The sequence below is a fragment of the Ixodes scapularis genome, unplaced genomic scaffold (assembly GCF_016920785.2).
Source record: "Ixodes scapularis isolate PalLabHiFi unplaced genomic scaffold, ASM1692078v2 PGA_scaffold4__175_contigs__length_147842914, whole genome shotgun sequence".
Classification (NCBI taxonomy): Eukaryota; Metazoa; Arthropoda; class Arachnida; order Ixodida; family Ixodidae; genus Ixodes; species Ixodes scapularis.
Window position 1 is genome coordinate 84458741 of NW_024609879.1, and position 15865 is coordinate 84474605.

The window sequence follows — 15865 nt, forward strand, 5'->3', positions numbered from 1 at the left end:
AATTTCCAAACCTAGACATGCTTGTATCAAGATCTGGCCACACTGTTCACAAAGTCGAACCGGTCGAATCTGGTGAAAGGTTCGAAGGTTCGTTGAACTGGTTCGACCCAGTCGAACCTTGAAAGTTTGACCAAAAAATCTGGTTCGACAAAAGTTTGCGACACCCCCACTTTTCACCAAATTCAACCTATTTGACTTTGTGGACAATGTGGACAGACCTTGATACAAGCATGTCTAAGTTTGGAGAATTTTTTTTTTATGAAAAGGGTTATTTTATTTTATAAACAGTTGTGATTAAAAGAAACTAATTTATAATCACTGAAGAAGTTAATAACTTAATTTTTTGTACTGTATTAACTGAAATAACAAATCCGCGCTGCCTTTGATTCATCCCTTAGCCATCACCATTCAACCCGAAGCCAACTGGCCAGCCTGTCGTGCATGCGCACACGAGTTGAACCTCAATACAAGGTTCGTCGATTTTAAACTAAAAGTTCGAAAAAGTCGAACCTGGTCGAACTCGAACCTCGGCCGGTTCGCGACACTTCTAGCAAAGACTACTGTCATAAAGATAAAAAGCTTTGAGGTTTAAGCTCTATACTTTAAAGCGACAGCTTTTCTTGGCAATGCAGTGGAAGGTACAGGCCCGCGTTCCCTCTCCCATTTCGAGTGTACGCAGGCTCTCCTCCTCGGATCCATTTCCGGGGAGAGGAGGAGAGCCCGCGCACACTCAAAATGGGAGAGGGGACGCGGGACGTACCTTCCACTGCATTGCCAAGAAAAGTTGTCGCGGAGTATAGTTTGAGCACGAACCATGCAAGAACTAGAGCACGAGAGATATAGTGATATAGTGCTCTAGCAAAAGAACCATGCACGAACTCTCTCCTCAAATGTCTCTCTTGGATCATAAGAAAAAAAAAAAAAAAGAAAAAAACCTTCAAAGTTAAAATTGTTATGACGCTTGGACTTTTTTAAATTAATTTTTTTTTTAAATAACCAGCATTTTAAATAATTATCATACAAACTGCACATTAGTCGTTACAAACAAAACCGAAATTCATTCAAGCTGTCTTGAGCTGGATTACAATCGACTTTGCCCGCGTCAAGAAACCATCCAATCCAGTAATGGCGGTTTAAACGATTACGGTTATCATCCAAAATGCCTTCGTTCCTGCCTGTTGATCAAGTTCTGGGAATTTCTTGAGCTTAAGAAAGGAAATGATTGGCATCTCAGCGATCGTGAGTACGTGAGTAGGATCCTGGATTAGTCTCGAACGCATGATCTTGACGTAACCTGGCGAACCAAGCAGGTTTGCTCATCACTGGTGTGGGTTTCTGCTTGCTCTGGTGGCGAAGTGTTATTCCAGTGCTCTCACTTAAAGGCAATATAAATTAAAGTTACTAATTACACATCTTTAGAACACGACCGCCTTTTCAAGCGGGTTTTGCCGCTTTGTTAGTCATATAATAATCATTGTGTTCTATGTTTAGATAGCCGGAAGTTAGTCTCTTAGCTCTAGATGATAGCCACTGAAGTACAACCACTAGCCTGTTGTCGTGCGCCATGCAGTAGTGATACACGACCGCACGCCGACACGATGCTCATCCTGGTCGAAAACGGGCAGGAGTGGGGATCGACGCTTTTTCCGGGTGCCGCATTTTATGTGGTTTCTCGAAAGTGCGTTATTGATGTCGCTGGTCTGCCGGTGATCGGAGGTGGGAGGAGCCAAGAGAGAGAGGAAAGGGGGAGGGGGGAGGAGGAGGAAGAGGAGGGGAGTGCCAAGGGTTGTGCGTGTACGTTTATTCCAGCTAATTCTTTTTAGGAAAATGATCGTCGACACCCTAGCGTTTTCTTTCATTTTTTATTTCTTGTTAGTTTTTTTTACTAATAAAGAGAGCAATTAAGCCTCAAGGAATGACAAGAAAACAAAAAAAGGTACACTGGCGTCGGCTGTCGACTGATTGGAGTTGGATATTTTCATTGCTAAGCTTTAAAAATATAACTTAAAGTGACAACGAGAAAAAAGAGGTTATCTTCACTTTCCTACTGAGATCAGTAAAGTAACTACTTTTGCTGTTTGAGTGACAAACAGCTTTCTCCAAATATAATTAAAAATCACTGAACTACAATCTACTGGGAAGGACATTTTTCTCTTGCCTGGAAGTTCTGGTGGTATCAAACTCAACTCAGTCGTTCGTAGTGAAAGCGTATGAATAACTGCTGGAAACCAGTAAGATGCAACCTCTAACAACATTCCCTCGTGCAATTTGCAGAGGAATACATAATTTTAACATTATTGTCCAAATTCCTATGTTGCAATTGTTAGGCTCAGCACAGAAAACCGTGCAGATAACTCGTGTCAAGTCAAACTCGCATGTTGTTGCCAAATTTGCTTGCATATATGCAGCCAACACTGGGGCTACCAGCGTAGACAGTGTTGCGCGATATGCTGCCCGCACTACATGAAGAAAGGGTAGAGTTTCTGCACTGCCTTATGGCTGCCTTTTCTCAAAGGCACTTGCTGGGAGCATCCTGGTCAAGAGGTCGTAAGTATAGACCAACAGGCAGCACTGACGTCACGCAGCTGCGGTGGCGCTGTCGACGGCACTGCGTACGTGCAAACGCTTTACTTCACTCGAGTTCGGTTTCTGTGTATGCGCAGTGCCCACAGCTTGTGTGGAAAAATGTGGGCTTGTTTGTAAGCAGCGTGTCGGTCTATAGAAAAGGCTGCGTGCAAGAAAATGTTAGAGCATGACGCAAAATTCTGCCTGTACTCGTTTTCACCTTAAGAAAAAAAAAAGTTTTGCGCGTTGTTCATACGCCGCGCCAACAAGTTTTTACAAGATTTGGTTGTTGAAAAAAAGAAGCAGCAAGGCTTTTGGTATGTGTAGGTCTTGATAAGATAACATATATCTAATCTAAAATGCACCTAAATATATCTGAATTGTACACATAAACGAGGAAATTAGTAATGCTCACGAGGAGCTGGACTTTTTGCTACGGTTCTTGAGGTGAAAACGGGTGCAGCTCTTTCTAAGCATGTTAATCGAGCAAGATCACATTTCTTCATTGTTCATCTGGTTCAAGTTGATGCCTTGGTTTCATAGTGTTCTTAAAATGTTGCTCTTCAAAAAGCATGTTCATACTCTTGCAAGCTCTTAAAACTGGGCTCCTTAAAACCTCTTACAACGAGAGGACACGCTGGCGCCATCTATTGGGTAGCGGTGTAAACTTGGCAGTCTGGCATATTTTCTATTTCTCTCGCGCATTATCCTTTCTTTCTTGGCTCGAAAAACTTTTGTCAAAGTTATAAACGAGCCTTTCCTAAAGGTGTTACGCACATTTGACCTCGGAAATCCTGTAAAACCTTCGCTCTTGTGAAAGGCAGTTCCAGGGTCACCGTATAGATGGCGCCAGCGTGCCAGTGTGTTCTCTCGTCCTAAGAAATTTTAAGAGGTTTTAACAAGTCTCGTCTCTCTCGGTCGTACTCGGTTGCAAGAGATCCTCTGAGCTGTTGTTCTGTCCCAACAATTTCAAGCCAACATCCAAATACAGTCAAATCTTTTTATTGCAAATGCCATTATAGAAAACTTTTTTAAATTTAGAAACATTTTAAAAATCCTTTTCCAAATGTCTATTAGTTTCAATGCAAAAATATTTCAGTACTACGAATTTCAAAATACAAAATAATTCAGGATAACGCACATAATTTAAATGCTCTTGTATGTAAACAACTCCTCAGTTTTGCAAATTTGTATATAAAAGCAAAACAAAAAACAACAAAAAAAAACCTTTGAAAGCGATTGTGGTTACCAAAAATACTTTGAAGTTACAGCAACACGCGCATTTTGGCCTCTTGCCGGCTCCCCAGATGCCCAACCATGTACCAACCATCATCATCATCAAAGATTGACTCGGGGAAACAAATGCGCACTAGGCCGAACCGCCTAACTTTGCGTTCCTCTCCTTCAGGCGGGCTGTTCCGCATCAGTAGGTTGCACATGTTCCTTGGAAGGTGTGACAATGTGACCGAGGCTGTCCACAGGAAGGTGGACGACATTGAATCGCTTGTCTTGCGGCGTTTGTGCTGCGCTAACCAGAAGAAGATTGAGGATTTTTTCATTAACTGTGCTGTGTGTGCTGTGTTCAATCGCGTGAGCGGTGCGAGCATCACCATCAACGTCGGGTCGTTCTTCCTGTAGCGTTTGTGCTGGACCTTTTCTTTTAATAAATATGTAATGTTGAATCAGATCTAGCATTTTATCTATTATTTTTTTTTTCGATGAAACCAAGCGTTTTGATATTCCTATTGCAAAGGTATGTTATTTTTGCTCAGATTTAATTACAATTTACGAGTTTTTCACAATAACAATATTTCAGAATAACGAACGATTTTCACGAGTGTGATGAAATGCGTTATATCGAGATTTGACTGTACTCACCTATTGTTTGTTTTATCCCACAATATAAAAGCCGCAATCTACTGCCGTACAATATTAAAGGGCCAAAGTATGCACACACACGAGATAAATCTGTCACCTTTTCTCTCCATATTCTTTGTTACATTAGTATTCTTGAAATGTACCAACCACCCCATCTACCTATTGCCTTACTCCTCTGTTGTGGTGTCTGGTAGCTTCTTGCTGCCATTTTTCTGCACCTCTTCTTACTGTTCAGATATCTTTAGTTTTATCAACGGGCTGCACCTGGGATATCTTCTCTAGGAGGAGGTAAGGTCGTCAGACTTATGTCTTTTCATTATTTATCTTTCACAATAAAATTTCGCAGTTCCTTCGAGCAACTTGAAATTACACTCCTGTACATAATTTGGATGCGGTACGGGGGCCAAGGTTTTTGGCAAAAGAAGATCCTGCTTTTTTGTTCAATACGTTGCTTTGTTGTAATTCCATCACAATGAAGACAATTGAATTTCTCATGTTCAATGGTGAAATTTTTCTTCCCAGACGAAGATCGACGACGGCACAGCTCAGCTGGAGGAATATCGGGACCTACAAGAATTGCATGGTCCAAGCTCACTAATTGCATCTCCGAGGAAAAGTGCATGTTGTGACTGAGCCGTTCAGTTTTTAAACTGCCGTTGTTGACTTGTTGACTGTTGAAAGTGGTGCTGGATGCATTTTGTGGGGTGTGAGTGATGCTAGAGCCACTCAACCTTTCCACTGTACTGAAACAGCCAAGCTTCGATTTAGAACTGCATCACAGTACTGCTTTCGACCTCGAATGGCGAGGGGAGTATCAGCCTCGATCAGATCGAGGCTGATTCTTTACTGACCTATCGGCTGGCATTCTTCAGGCTATCACCTACGATCCCACCATCTGTTTTAAGCCCTTTAAATTCAGTTTGTTTATCTTTTAGGCTTCCTCCTGGCATCAAAAGCCAGGAAGCTGGATTGGCTTGATTCTTTAGTTCTAGCAGATGCTATGAAATCCAGTACTCTGGACAGATTGAGCAACTTTAGTCAATGGTTTGAGCTTTTGGCTTCCATTGAGTACCACGTGTTTAAGCAGCTGCTCGTGGTCAAAGCTACATGATGATGTGACAGGTTTGTTTGTATAGGAAGAATGTTCTTGATTTTCCTGTTGCTATTGTTCCAATTGTTCCGTCCCTGCTTTGGTCTCTTGCTCAGATTCCTTGCATTGTCTCATCAGTGGCCTGTTGTTTTCATTGTGATGCTACACAGACCGTTTCAATATCCTCTGGAAGCATGAACTGCAGTCACTTCTGTGTACTTTAAGCAAAGTGGGGTTTTGTGTTTATGCAGGTGCTCCAGGCTAAATATAAATGATGTCTAAAAAGAAAGTTTGGAGCAGGAAATTGGCAGAAAAAATAAATCACGAGACATTCGACATACTAGTTTCTCTTGAACATGTATTGGTCATAATGCCGCACCAAACTTCTAAGCCTTAAAGGGGCACTGACACCCCAAAGGTCGTTTTTTTTTGTTGTCTAAAACAATGCTAGCTGTAGTCATAAACACGCAATAAAATACTGCAATGCAAAAACAGATGACCCCATGCGTGCACGCGCCTTTTTATTTCTGACATTTTTTTAGAAGCTTCGTAAGCAATATTTTTATAATATTTAATAACGGCATTCATACGCACTACAGCCCTTCTTGAAATACTGAAAATCGGAGTCCGGAAGTGATGTCGCCTCCTGACTTTTTATCCTCCTTCGGAAAACATGGCGGTGCTCGGCACATGTAGCACTGAGGATGATCGGGGAATCGGACAATGTTCTCTTTTTGGTGCCCGACGACCTCTCAGACTTTGAAAAAGGAATCGTCAAAATGGTCCAAACAACTGGGTTTGGAGTTTGTGCACCTTAGTTTCAGTTGTGACTCCACCGGGACAACCTTTCACGCAGAACTGGTCCGACGTGGCCTCTCACGTCGCTCGCAAAAGTCCGCTGTACATTCTTTTCGACCTCACACTGGTTCAAAGAATTTGAGATCGCTGAAAGGGTTCTAAAAGGAACTTCAAACTCAAAAGTGAACATGCACGGAGAAGCGCAGTTGATCGCAGGATATGGGTGAGCGAGACACTTCCGGTCGGGGCGGTTCGGAGGCGTGAGAGAAGCTCGAGTTGTAGTACGACTCAAAAACAAAATTGGGCTGTTTGTATGTCCATACAGCCTAGAACTTTGTCTGCCTCAACGGGCGACGAGTCTCCCAGCTGTAGATGAGAAATTTAGCCAGTGCAGTACAACCGCTAGCCTGGGGTCTTTAACATGCAACACGCAGTAGTTGTACACGACCGCACGCCGGTACGATGCTCATCCAGATCGAAACGAGCAGGGGTGGGAATTGAACCCAAAATCCTTGGGTTCTGCAGCGCGAGCTTTCGCTCCCCGTGCTCCGAGCTGGTGTGAGCTAGACGACTCATTTGTTGACGTCACTGCACTGGCGCAGATAGCGTGGTAACTTCAAATTCGCCTTTTGGAAATTGTTTTTTTTTTTTACTTCACAAATACCGAGTTCCCAAGCTTAGAAATTTGAGGGTAATGTCCATACATTGTTTTGCATCGTTTCAGATAATAAAACAAAAGGACTTTGACCTGTCAGTGCCCCTTTAAAAATACTCACACCCCTTCAATTTTTTTCTCCTTTTGCCAGCCGATTTAATATGTCGGAAGATCACCCAATCAATATTTTGCTACAGCGTCACATATATTTTTAATAACTGCATTTTCTTTTGTTTTTTGTTTTTCTGGTGTGAAGCAGACGAAAATGCGCAAACATCAAGCACTTCCAGCTTGATGCTTGCACGTTTTTTAAGCTCTCACCAATTTGTGTTCATAACACGAGCAATGTCTTCAGCCACGAGAAGGACGATGGCTCGGCGTCCTTTTCGTGCAAATCGGTTTGGTGGTCGGGCGTGTCATACGGAATGAATCCTAATTGTTTTGATCGGTGAACCATTTCTCTTTTGAAGCTAGACAGATTCGCCGGTACCGTTAACAACAGTTCTGGAGTAGAGATCCCATGCCCGTCGTCCGCCACCATCGCTTTGTCCGCTTCGATCAGCCATCTAGCCCGCGATACGACGCCATGTTGAAAATGCTCAGAGCGTCCGGTTCTCTGCGCACATTTTTTTTTTTTTTTTCAGTTAACATAGTTGCAGTTTCTTAGGAGCCACAAAATATGGGTATCATATTTTTTCTATTTTTAATATTGAGTGTGTACTTTCGGTGACCCGTGACCTCGATTATATTGGTGTGTCTAAACCATAGAAAATGGCCCGTGACCACAGAGAAAAGAGTGAGCGTGACTCAAACTGGCCTGTTCTTGATCGGCGGTTTTTGGGCAAAAACAAAATGAATTACGAGCTGCAAATTGTATTTTGGGTAGTTGGGCTCTCACGTGTCATGTACAAGTAAAAACCTTGGCGAGCATAAATGCCCTGTCAATGTCGCTTTACAGGGCAACGCCGGTCCATGTTTGATATTTAGAAAACTATGCAGCCTTCTTCAGTATGATGTAGGAAGACAACATGTCAAATATTACGATTTACTTCTGTCTATATATTTAATAATTTGGCCAGCAAACATTCAAACGAGCCAAGTCACACTCTAGCGTGCGACGTATCAGCTAACATTGAGCCTGTAGGTCTGAGTGATGTCTACGTCATTCCCACATTTTTGTTAGTTTTTACTTCTTAAGAAAAAATTGAACGATGACGTCAAGAATTTCTCCTCTCGGTGTTGGCTTAACGGTGTCCACGTGATCACCGTAACACGGATGCGCTAGTTTACGCTGCCCTGCATGTTTCTCGGAGCTGGGAGCGGTCTGTTTTGTCTCGCCTCTGTTGCAGGATGAGAACAATGTTTTGTTTACGATACAAAGGCAAGCCACACCTCCGACGCCTAGCTGCGATGCCTGACCAAAGATTCATAGGCTCACAATGTTGCATAGCTGCCTGCTCGAACGACCAGTTGACCAGCTTCGGAGTTGTCTTTCACAAGTTTTCACGCGACGGTGCGCATCTGGATGTATAGACGGGCATCCGGTGCCGGTGGAACTGCGGGAAGCCGTGGTCGTTAAATCGCAGGACAATGATCTGTTCTGATTGCTTATGTTCATGACACTACCTAATTTGCGATGACCAGCTATCTAGAGAAACACGCATGAAAATATTAGTTCTGCTAGGAAACCAAACAAATGTGCATTAGAGCTTACTTATAGCGGCATGGATAATTTCTGCTGACTATTTCGCCATTGACAACAAACATGTAGTCTGCGGTACAGCTTCATAAAGGTACACAATTCAGGATACTACAGCAGAAGACGCATGCACGGTCAAACGACCACCGCGTCGGTCGCACTATGTTCCTGGCGTTTCCCAGTGTACAAGTACATGTGTGTCATGCCTGTAGAAAGAAGGTGTGAATACTCGACCATTTCCGGAAAAAATAAATGTAAATTTGGGTGTTTATGTGCGAGACCTCCGAATGTCATACCTGGGGATCTTGTGACGTGCAATCGAGACCTCGGTTACGCAGCGCCTCCGTGGCAGTAAGCCCGCGTCAAATTGCGGGCACCCCGATCGAGATTACAACCCGCCCACTGGGGATGCGCAGGCTGGCCTATACACCAACTCAACTCTCCTACGTCACGCCGCGGTGGTGGCGCGCCGGACGCACTTCCGGTCTGGGGCGGTGGGCAGAAGTCGCCGTGCCAGACATGCATTCCTGTGTTCCTTTGGAAGAAACAAGACAAAAAACCTGCCTTCTCGTCAAAATGCTGCGATGGGGGCTTTACAAAGAGAGTCTGGGAAGGTTTGAAGATCAGTTTTCATGTGTTTTTGCACCCTCCGTTCGTCCGAGAACGTCGATAGCAGCCGTGAAAAGGGCAAACCTGACGCTGTCGAAGTACGATTGCGTGTGCGGGCCACAACTTGTAGTCGCCAGATGTATTTGCTTTGTTCCAACATGACCGAGAGAAAACCCCCAAGTTGTCCGGACCACCCACGGATTCAGTGCGTCTTCAAATTCACACGGCCGCCTGATCGTTCAAACTTTCGTCTGCTCTTTCAAAGTTGTCTGCTTTTTGTCTTCTGCTCGTTCAAACAAAAGCGGCCCGTAGACCAAACTTTGACCCGGTGATCGCTATAAGAAGTAATTGCAGGCCTCAAAAGACTTGAGTAGGCTCGGTGTAAGCAGTAGATACAAGATGTTGATCATTGGTACCGGTGGCCATCACCTACTTGTTACGCTTTGTCTGTTCCCGCTTCCGATTTTCAGTATCGACGTCGAACATCGCCGCTACCTTCTACACTTTTGCAGCACGAGGGTCGTCGCGACCGAAAATAGCTAGAAGAGTCTCATCATGGTTTTGGCGTCTATTATGCGCCGTTCACGCGAATGAATCGCCGCACGTCAAATTATTTACGCAAAGTTTAGCGGTGTAACGAGCCTTGATGATTTCGCTCAGGCGATTAAAGTGATAAGACATTGCGATGAGGACGTAGAATCGACAACTCCAACGCGAAAAAGAGTATGCAGACTCACACAGACGCCGACAACGTGACATTCGAATGGTTTGTTGACGCGGGACGCGTTGCTTCTTGCCCGTACTCTATTGCGCGTGCGTTCCAACTGTCGTCTGCTCTTTCAAACTTGGCTGCTTTTTGTCGTCAGTTCGTTCAAACGACAGCGGCTCGTTAACCAAACATTGACCCGGTAATTGCGATAATAACTAAGTGCAGGCCTCAAAACACTTTTGAAGGTTGGTTGGGGTAAGTCGGCTAAGTGTAAACAGATACAAGAAGTTGTTGATCATTGTTACCAGTGGCCATCACCGACTTGTAATGCCCGATTCTACTTGAGGTTTTCAGTATCGATGTCCCCCATCTCAGCTACGGTCCACGCTTTTGCAGTCCGAGCGACGTCCCGACTGAAAATAGCGAGCAGAATCTCGACGTGGGAGTCGGGCTTTAGCGCCCATTCTGCGGCGTCCACGTAAAATGAATCGCCGCAAGTCACATTATTCACGCAAAGTTTTGCCTCGATAGTTTTGCTGAAGCCGCTCAAGTAGTCAGACATTGCTAGGAGGACGTAGAATCAACAATTCCAACGCGAAAAAGAGCACGGGGACTCCCACCGACGCCGACAACAACGCAATTCAATGGTTTGTTTATGGGCGACGGCGGGCTTCTTGCCCACCATCCACTGCGCATGCGCGGCGCCGGTGACGTCCGCTAGGGGCGCTCCGGTTTGTTTGTAAACATCAGTTGGTGTATATTCCGAAACAACATTTTGTGGCATTTCGAAAAAGAAAAAAAAATAGGAGTGCGAGTACGCAGCTGTAATTGGTGCCCCCGCAAGGGCATGAGCGCGCACAGCCGGCTTCATTGCCAAAAAATTATGACCACGTAATATGGAAGGTCCCTTCCTGTTGAAAGCTTGGCTGTCACCAAACTTTTAGTGACGCACCATTGTGGCGTCTAAGAAGAACAATAATTTGGCACCTCGCACAGCAGAGCTTCGTAAGCTTTGCGGTGGTCGTTACTAAGCTCTACTGCGTCAACGTAATCGTGAGGACGAGCACTGCGCGGTCGACTCTGTTACAGTTCGTTTGTTTCAGTGGAAATTGGGGCCGTGGCACGCTCGTACATGTGTTGTTTATTATACCTTAGCTTCTACAAAGCCTACGAAATAGGCTTTTGAGCAAATGTACTTTTTTTTTTGGAAAAGAAGCGCAAGCTGGGGTTGCAGTGGTGCAGACGTCGTGCAGGCCAGCAGTACGAGACAATCCCAAGTTAAGTCAAAAGTAGAGAAATGCCCCCAAGAATACCCAAAAGAGCTGTTGGCACCAAATCGGCTCTCCGTCCTGTCCAGTAGTGTCTTTTGGTTTTGGCAAGGGGCTTTGGTCATCGTTGAAGGCGTGTCCCTTCAAGCCGGTAGCCTCCCCCGACTTTGCTTCAGGTGGCATCATGCTGCCTCCAGAAGCTTCCTACATTAATGGTTGTAGCGCACTACACTGGCAAAAAGTGCGGAGCAGACGACACTTGCTATTTTCTCAACGTTCGCCTGCCGTTGTGTAGAGGATCACGTGACCTTTTGGACCACGTGGTTCTTCGTGACGTGGATGTAGCTAACGGCACAAGACCAATGTTGTTTGTCACAACCAAGGTTTTGGTTTCGGTATCTGCTGATGTTTAAACTAAGAGTTGACATATTCCACATTTCGCAAATCTAAGGACGTAGGGCTTTTTGGTAGTGCTTTGGAAAACGGAATCACATGTAAGCTCAAAATTTTTGGAATGGAGCGGAGTTACCGTTTAGGGACAATGACAGGATATTTATGCTAGCCAGGTTTTTATTTTAACACAACTTATACGTGCCTTGCACCTGACGTCATCCCATCGGCTCTCCAGCCACGACCAGAGAAGAGGGGAAGGAGGAACTCGCTTCTCACTGGGACTCTTGTGTGTCCCCGACTTGCCCAGACGTCGCTGCTCTCCGTCTAGAAAATTAACCTGTCTCTCAAAATTCGTGCAAAAGCAGATTTTCACTCTCTTCCCTGGTCTTGCGAATGGGATAATGTGACATCAGTGCAAGGCATGTATAAGAGTCCAACTACGCAGAACATAATTTGCGGCTCAAAAGTAGTTTTCGTTCCGTCCGAAAACGGCCGGTCGAGAATTGGCCGGTTCCAGTCGCACTCAATCTTTTTTTACTTGGTCACTGGCGTTCAAACTATGTGTACCAATCTGTTTAAAGTCGTGGGTCATCTGAGGCACAAATTCAATATTAGGGATAGAAAATATTACGAACCTCATTTTTGTGGCCTCCAAAAAACTGCAAATACGTTGATTATAAAAAAAAAACAAGAAATGTTGCAGAGATCACAGGAAGTTAACGCAGTAAGTACAGGTACACGTCATTCTCAAAATGGCGACGCACTGCGGGATGGACGACACGATGGCGGTGCACGGCAGATCAATGTTGTGACGGATGTGGGGCCGCTGCTTCAAAACTGTCGTTCGTGGTACCGGCTTATCGACCTTCAAGCGCAGAACATCGAGTGGAAGAGATATATGTGCAAAACAGTTGCACGGCAAACAGCGCACACATTCATCGTCATCATTGTCTGCTTCACACGCTGAAGATGCGCATAAACAAATTGTGGTCGAGTGCAGCCTTCTGATTTCCGATCATGAGTTTTCGTGCTCTTGTTTCAGTTTCAGGCAGTTGAGTTTTTTTTGGCTTTATTGAAAATATATGTGGCACTGCAACAAAATATTGATAGGGCTGTCTTCTGACACCATAATAAATCATCTGGCAAATAAAATATTTTTTTTTGGTGGGGGGCAGTGTTTCTTAAAAGGATGCTGAACCGATATTAAAATTTCGCAAAATAAGGCCGCAGAAGCATTGAATGGGATGCTACGAACTCTACGACATCACTCTTACATCAATATCTCAAATGATGACCGTATTTTTTGGAAAAGGAGGGTGCAATCAAGCGAGGATGATGTCAGAATCCTCCTGGAACAGTTGAGAATCAGGGAAAGAGGCCTTACTTTTCTCCTCCTCGCTTCGGTTCACCTGCTTGAAGGGATGAAGCAAAAAGAAAAGAGAGGGAATGGGATTCATGACGTGACATGTCTCGTCGGCCGTGTTCGTTCGCATGCTTCTTTTCCCAACATACGGCCCACCATTAGAGATATCGCCGTATGAGTGATGTTTTTGGGTTTTGGAGCATCCTGCGTTATCACTCCAGCCTTGTTTTGTGAGCTCCAAGTTTTGGTTCAGCATCTTTTTAACAATCCTTGTGTGGCAGGGTAAAGAAGAAGAAAAAAGGTGGTCCGAGCTGGATAAAAATTTTAATTAAATTTCTGTATGGGGTTACATTACACAAGTTTGATACATAATGCAAATTGGTAAATCTTTCTCTATTTAATATTGTTTACAGATTTGCTTTATATGTAGTAAAACTAATGTATAAAGTAAAACAGGTGGGCTGAGTTAGATATTTACTTCAGGCTAGACAAGTATGAGAATGAGCAATCCTGAAACAAAAATTTAATTGAACAAAAACACAAAACGGTTAGTCATGGTTGCTCCCCGTAGTACATATCTTGCCTCTGTATAACTATAGTCAGTTACAGGTTAAGAAGGTAGCGGCAAATGCCCCTCAAAGGGAATAAGATATCCCTCCGCCTCCACATCCAATAGCGTCCCACCGTTTCCGTGACGTCGCGGCGAACGCGCGAGGAAGGGCTTGCCTTTCTGTACATATTTGCTTTATCTTTCGACTTTGACTTAGCATTGTGGAAGGCACGAGAGGGAGATTAGAGTTCTCCCCCACCGACGGAAACAAATAGACTTTCGGGGATTAGCTTCCCCCCGATGGATACAAAGGCTGCTTTCAGGGGCTCGGTTCCCTCTCTGATAAATGCAAAGGTCGCTTTCTTAAAAAGTGGGATCGGCGACAAGTTGGAATCCATTGAAGCGGAACAAGGAGTGTTTCCAGTGAACTCTTCTTTCGACTGCGGAGAGATTTGAAACAGGCGCATCACGCTTGTGGATGGAGCTTCTCCTACCTTCTTGACTTGTAACCGACTATAGGGTTCCAAGTAAATGAGCACAAAGACACTGCGCCAACTGACGGATGCTGTCTAAGATGCATCTCGGACTGGTCTGTTTAGTTCGTTTCACTTGTGGTCTCTCGATTTTTACTGGATGATGTGCTCCTGTCATGCTGTTGCGTGCCGTTATCCTGGCAGTGGAGGTGTACGTGGTAAATGGCTTGTTTTACTGCAGCCTGTTCTGCAGCCAGACAGTTAGTTCATGGGAGCTTCAGAAGTCATGAGTTGGAACGCTGCGACGACGTAAATGCTTGCATTTGCCTGTACCTTTTATTGGAACCTATTTGACCGAGGACCTGGATCGTGACATCGGACAGCATGACAGACCGGCTCGCGTGACATTATTGTTGCCTCTTCGGGACCACTTTTGATGCACGGGTTGTATAGGACACTTAACGCACCAGACAAAGATGCATTTCAGGCAGCATTTTCTAACAGCAGCAGTAGCAAAAAGAGCAGTTCTAATGCGTGACATTTGCATGCTTTTGCCGACAACAGAACCAGCAGGGACGTCCAGTCATCCAGCAGGCGATATCGTCAACCGGCACGACCCAAGCAGTCCTTTCCTCACCTGGAACCCCACTGGCGAGTTCTGCAGGACGGCGACTGCCCAGGCGAAAGAGGGCAAGCGCCGGTGTCGCTTCTGCCCCTACACCACCGACTACTCGGCGAGCATTATTGTTCACGAAAGGACGCACACGGGTGAGAAGCCATACCCCTGCCGGTTCTGCGGGAAGGCGTTTGCGCAAAGCAGCGACCTGACGGCCCACGAGAGGATTCACACGGATGAGAGGCCCTACGAGTGCGATGTCTGCGGGAAAGGGTTCCGGACCTCGACTCACCTGACGAGGCACAGGAGGACGCACCTGGGGGGCGGTCTCCCCGCCTGCCGGTAGTGCGGGAATGAGTTAGATGCGGGTCCACCTGGTTCAGCACGGTTCTCTGAAGGCACAATCACGCGCTTGTGTTCTCTTAGGGTCGAGTTCTCGTGACCCCTTACTACTAGAGAACAGACTGGCACTATCTGTGACGTGGTCCTGGAACTGCGTTTGACTAGAGCAAAGTTTGGTGACATTTGCGAGATCAAATGAGAAATGGTGACTTCTAGCATAGTCAAAAGTTTTTCAAACTAAAAGAGTAAGAAAGATGTAAAAACAAAAAGAAAATATACGGAAACTTAAATTGTTCCACTGCTAAAGAGGTTTTAAGACACGGTCATAAGCAGTTGTGTGTGAACCAGCCCTAACAGCACGCTTAGTCCTGTGGGCGTTCGCAGCCTATCATGAAGTCCCCAAATATGTGAATGTCTGTCAGACCGTCTGTGTTATGTTCCTTGTCGTTCTATGCGTGGCAGCTGGTGGGACCTAGAACCATTGCATGTGACAGCCAGTTGAGCACAAATGTTTTTAATCGTCTCCCCAAATAAAGTGATTTCCCTGCCTAATTTCTATTTTAGATTGTCTGAGGCACGCTTCAATGCAGGCCTCTGATTGGAACCTTGTAGTACCAGTACATATTTGTTACTGTTTAAAGTTTGTAGACCTCTGTATTGCCTCTTTTCGCAATCCTGATATTGACGGGGCTTCTCGGTAGTCATTCAAAGCAGATCAGTGGTCCCCAGAACCGAAAAATTTAGAACCACTTAATTACGAGATCAAGTTTCTAGCGTTGTGCTTGAGGCAAGAGAGATGAACAAGTTTAGAAAGTATAAATTTTCCAATTTTTTGACAGTTCCAGTATATTGGAACG

General features: G+C 44.9%; 1 protein-coding gene across 2 annotated transcripts; it reads left to right on the forward strand.

Annotated features, from left to right (window-relative positions):
* The first annotated feature begins 1133 nt into the window (after nt 1-1133).
* LOC8039681 (zinc finger protein 90-like) lies at nt 1134-15352 on the forward strand. Of its 2 annotated transcripts, none has more exons than XM_042293767.1 (4): nt 1134-1247; nt 2516-2612; nt 4966-5059; nt 14615-15352. In XM_042293767.1, exons 1-4 carry the CDS (start codon nt 1219-1221, stop codon nt 15010-15012), a joined length of 618 nt encoding a protein of 205 aa, XP_042149701.1. In that variant the 5' UTR covers nt 1134-1218; the 3' UTR covers nt 15013-15352. The 2 variants fall into 2 exon arrangements, with proteins under 2 accessions (XP_042149701.1, XP_029850838.1); XM_029994978.4 differs by having other exon boundaries at nt 4966-5026.
* Nucleotides 15353-15865: the final 513 nt, after the last annotated feature.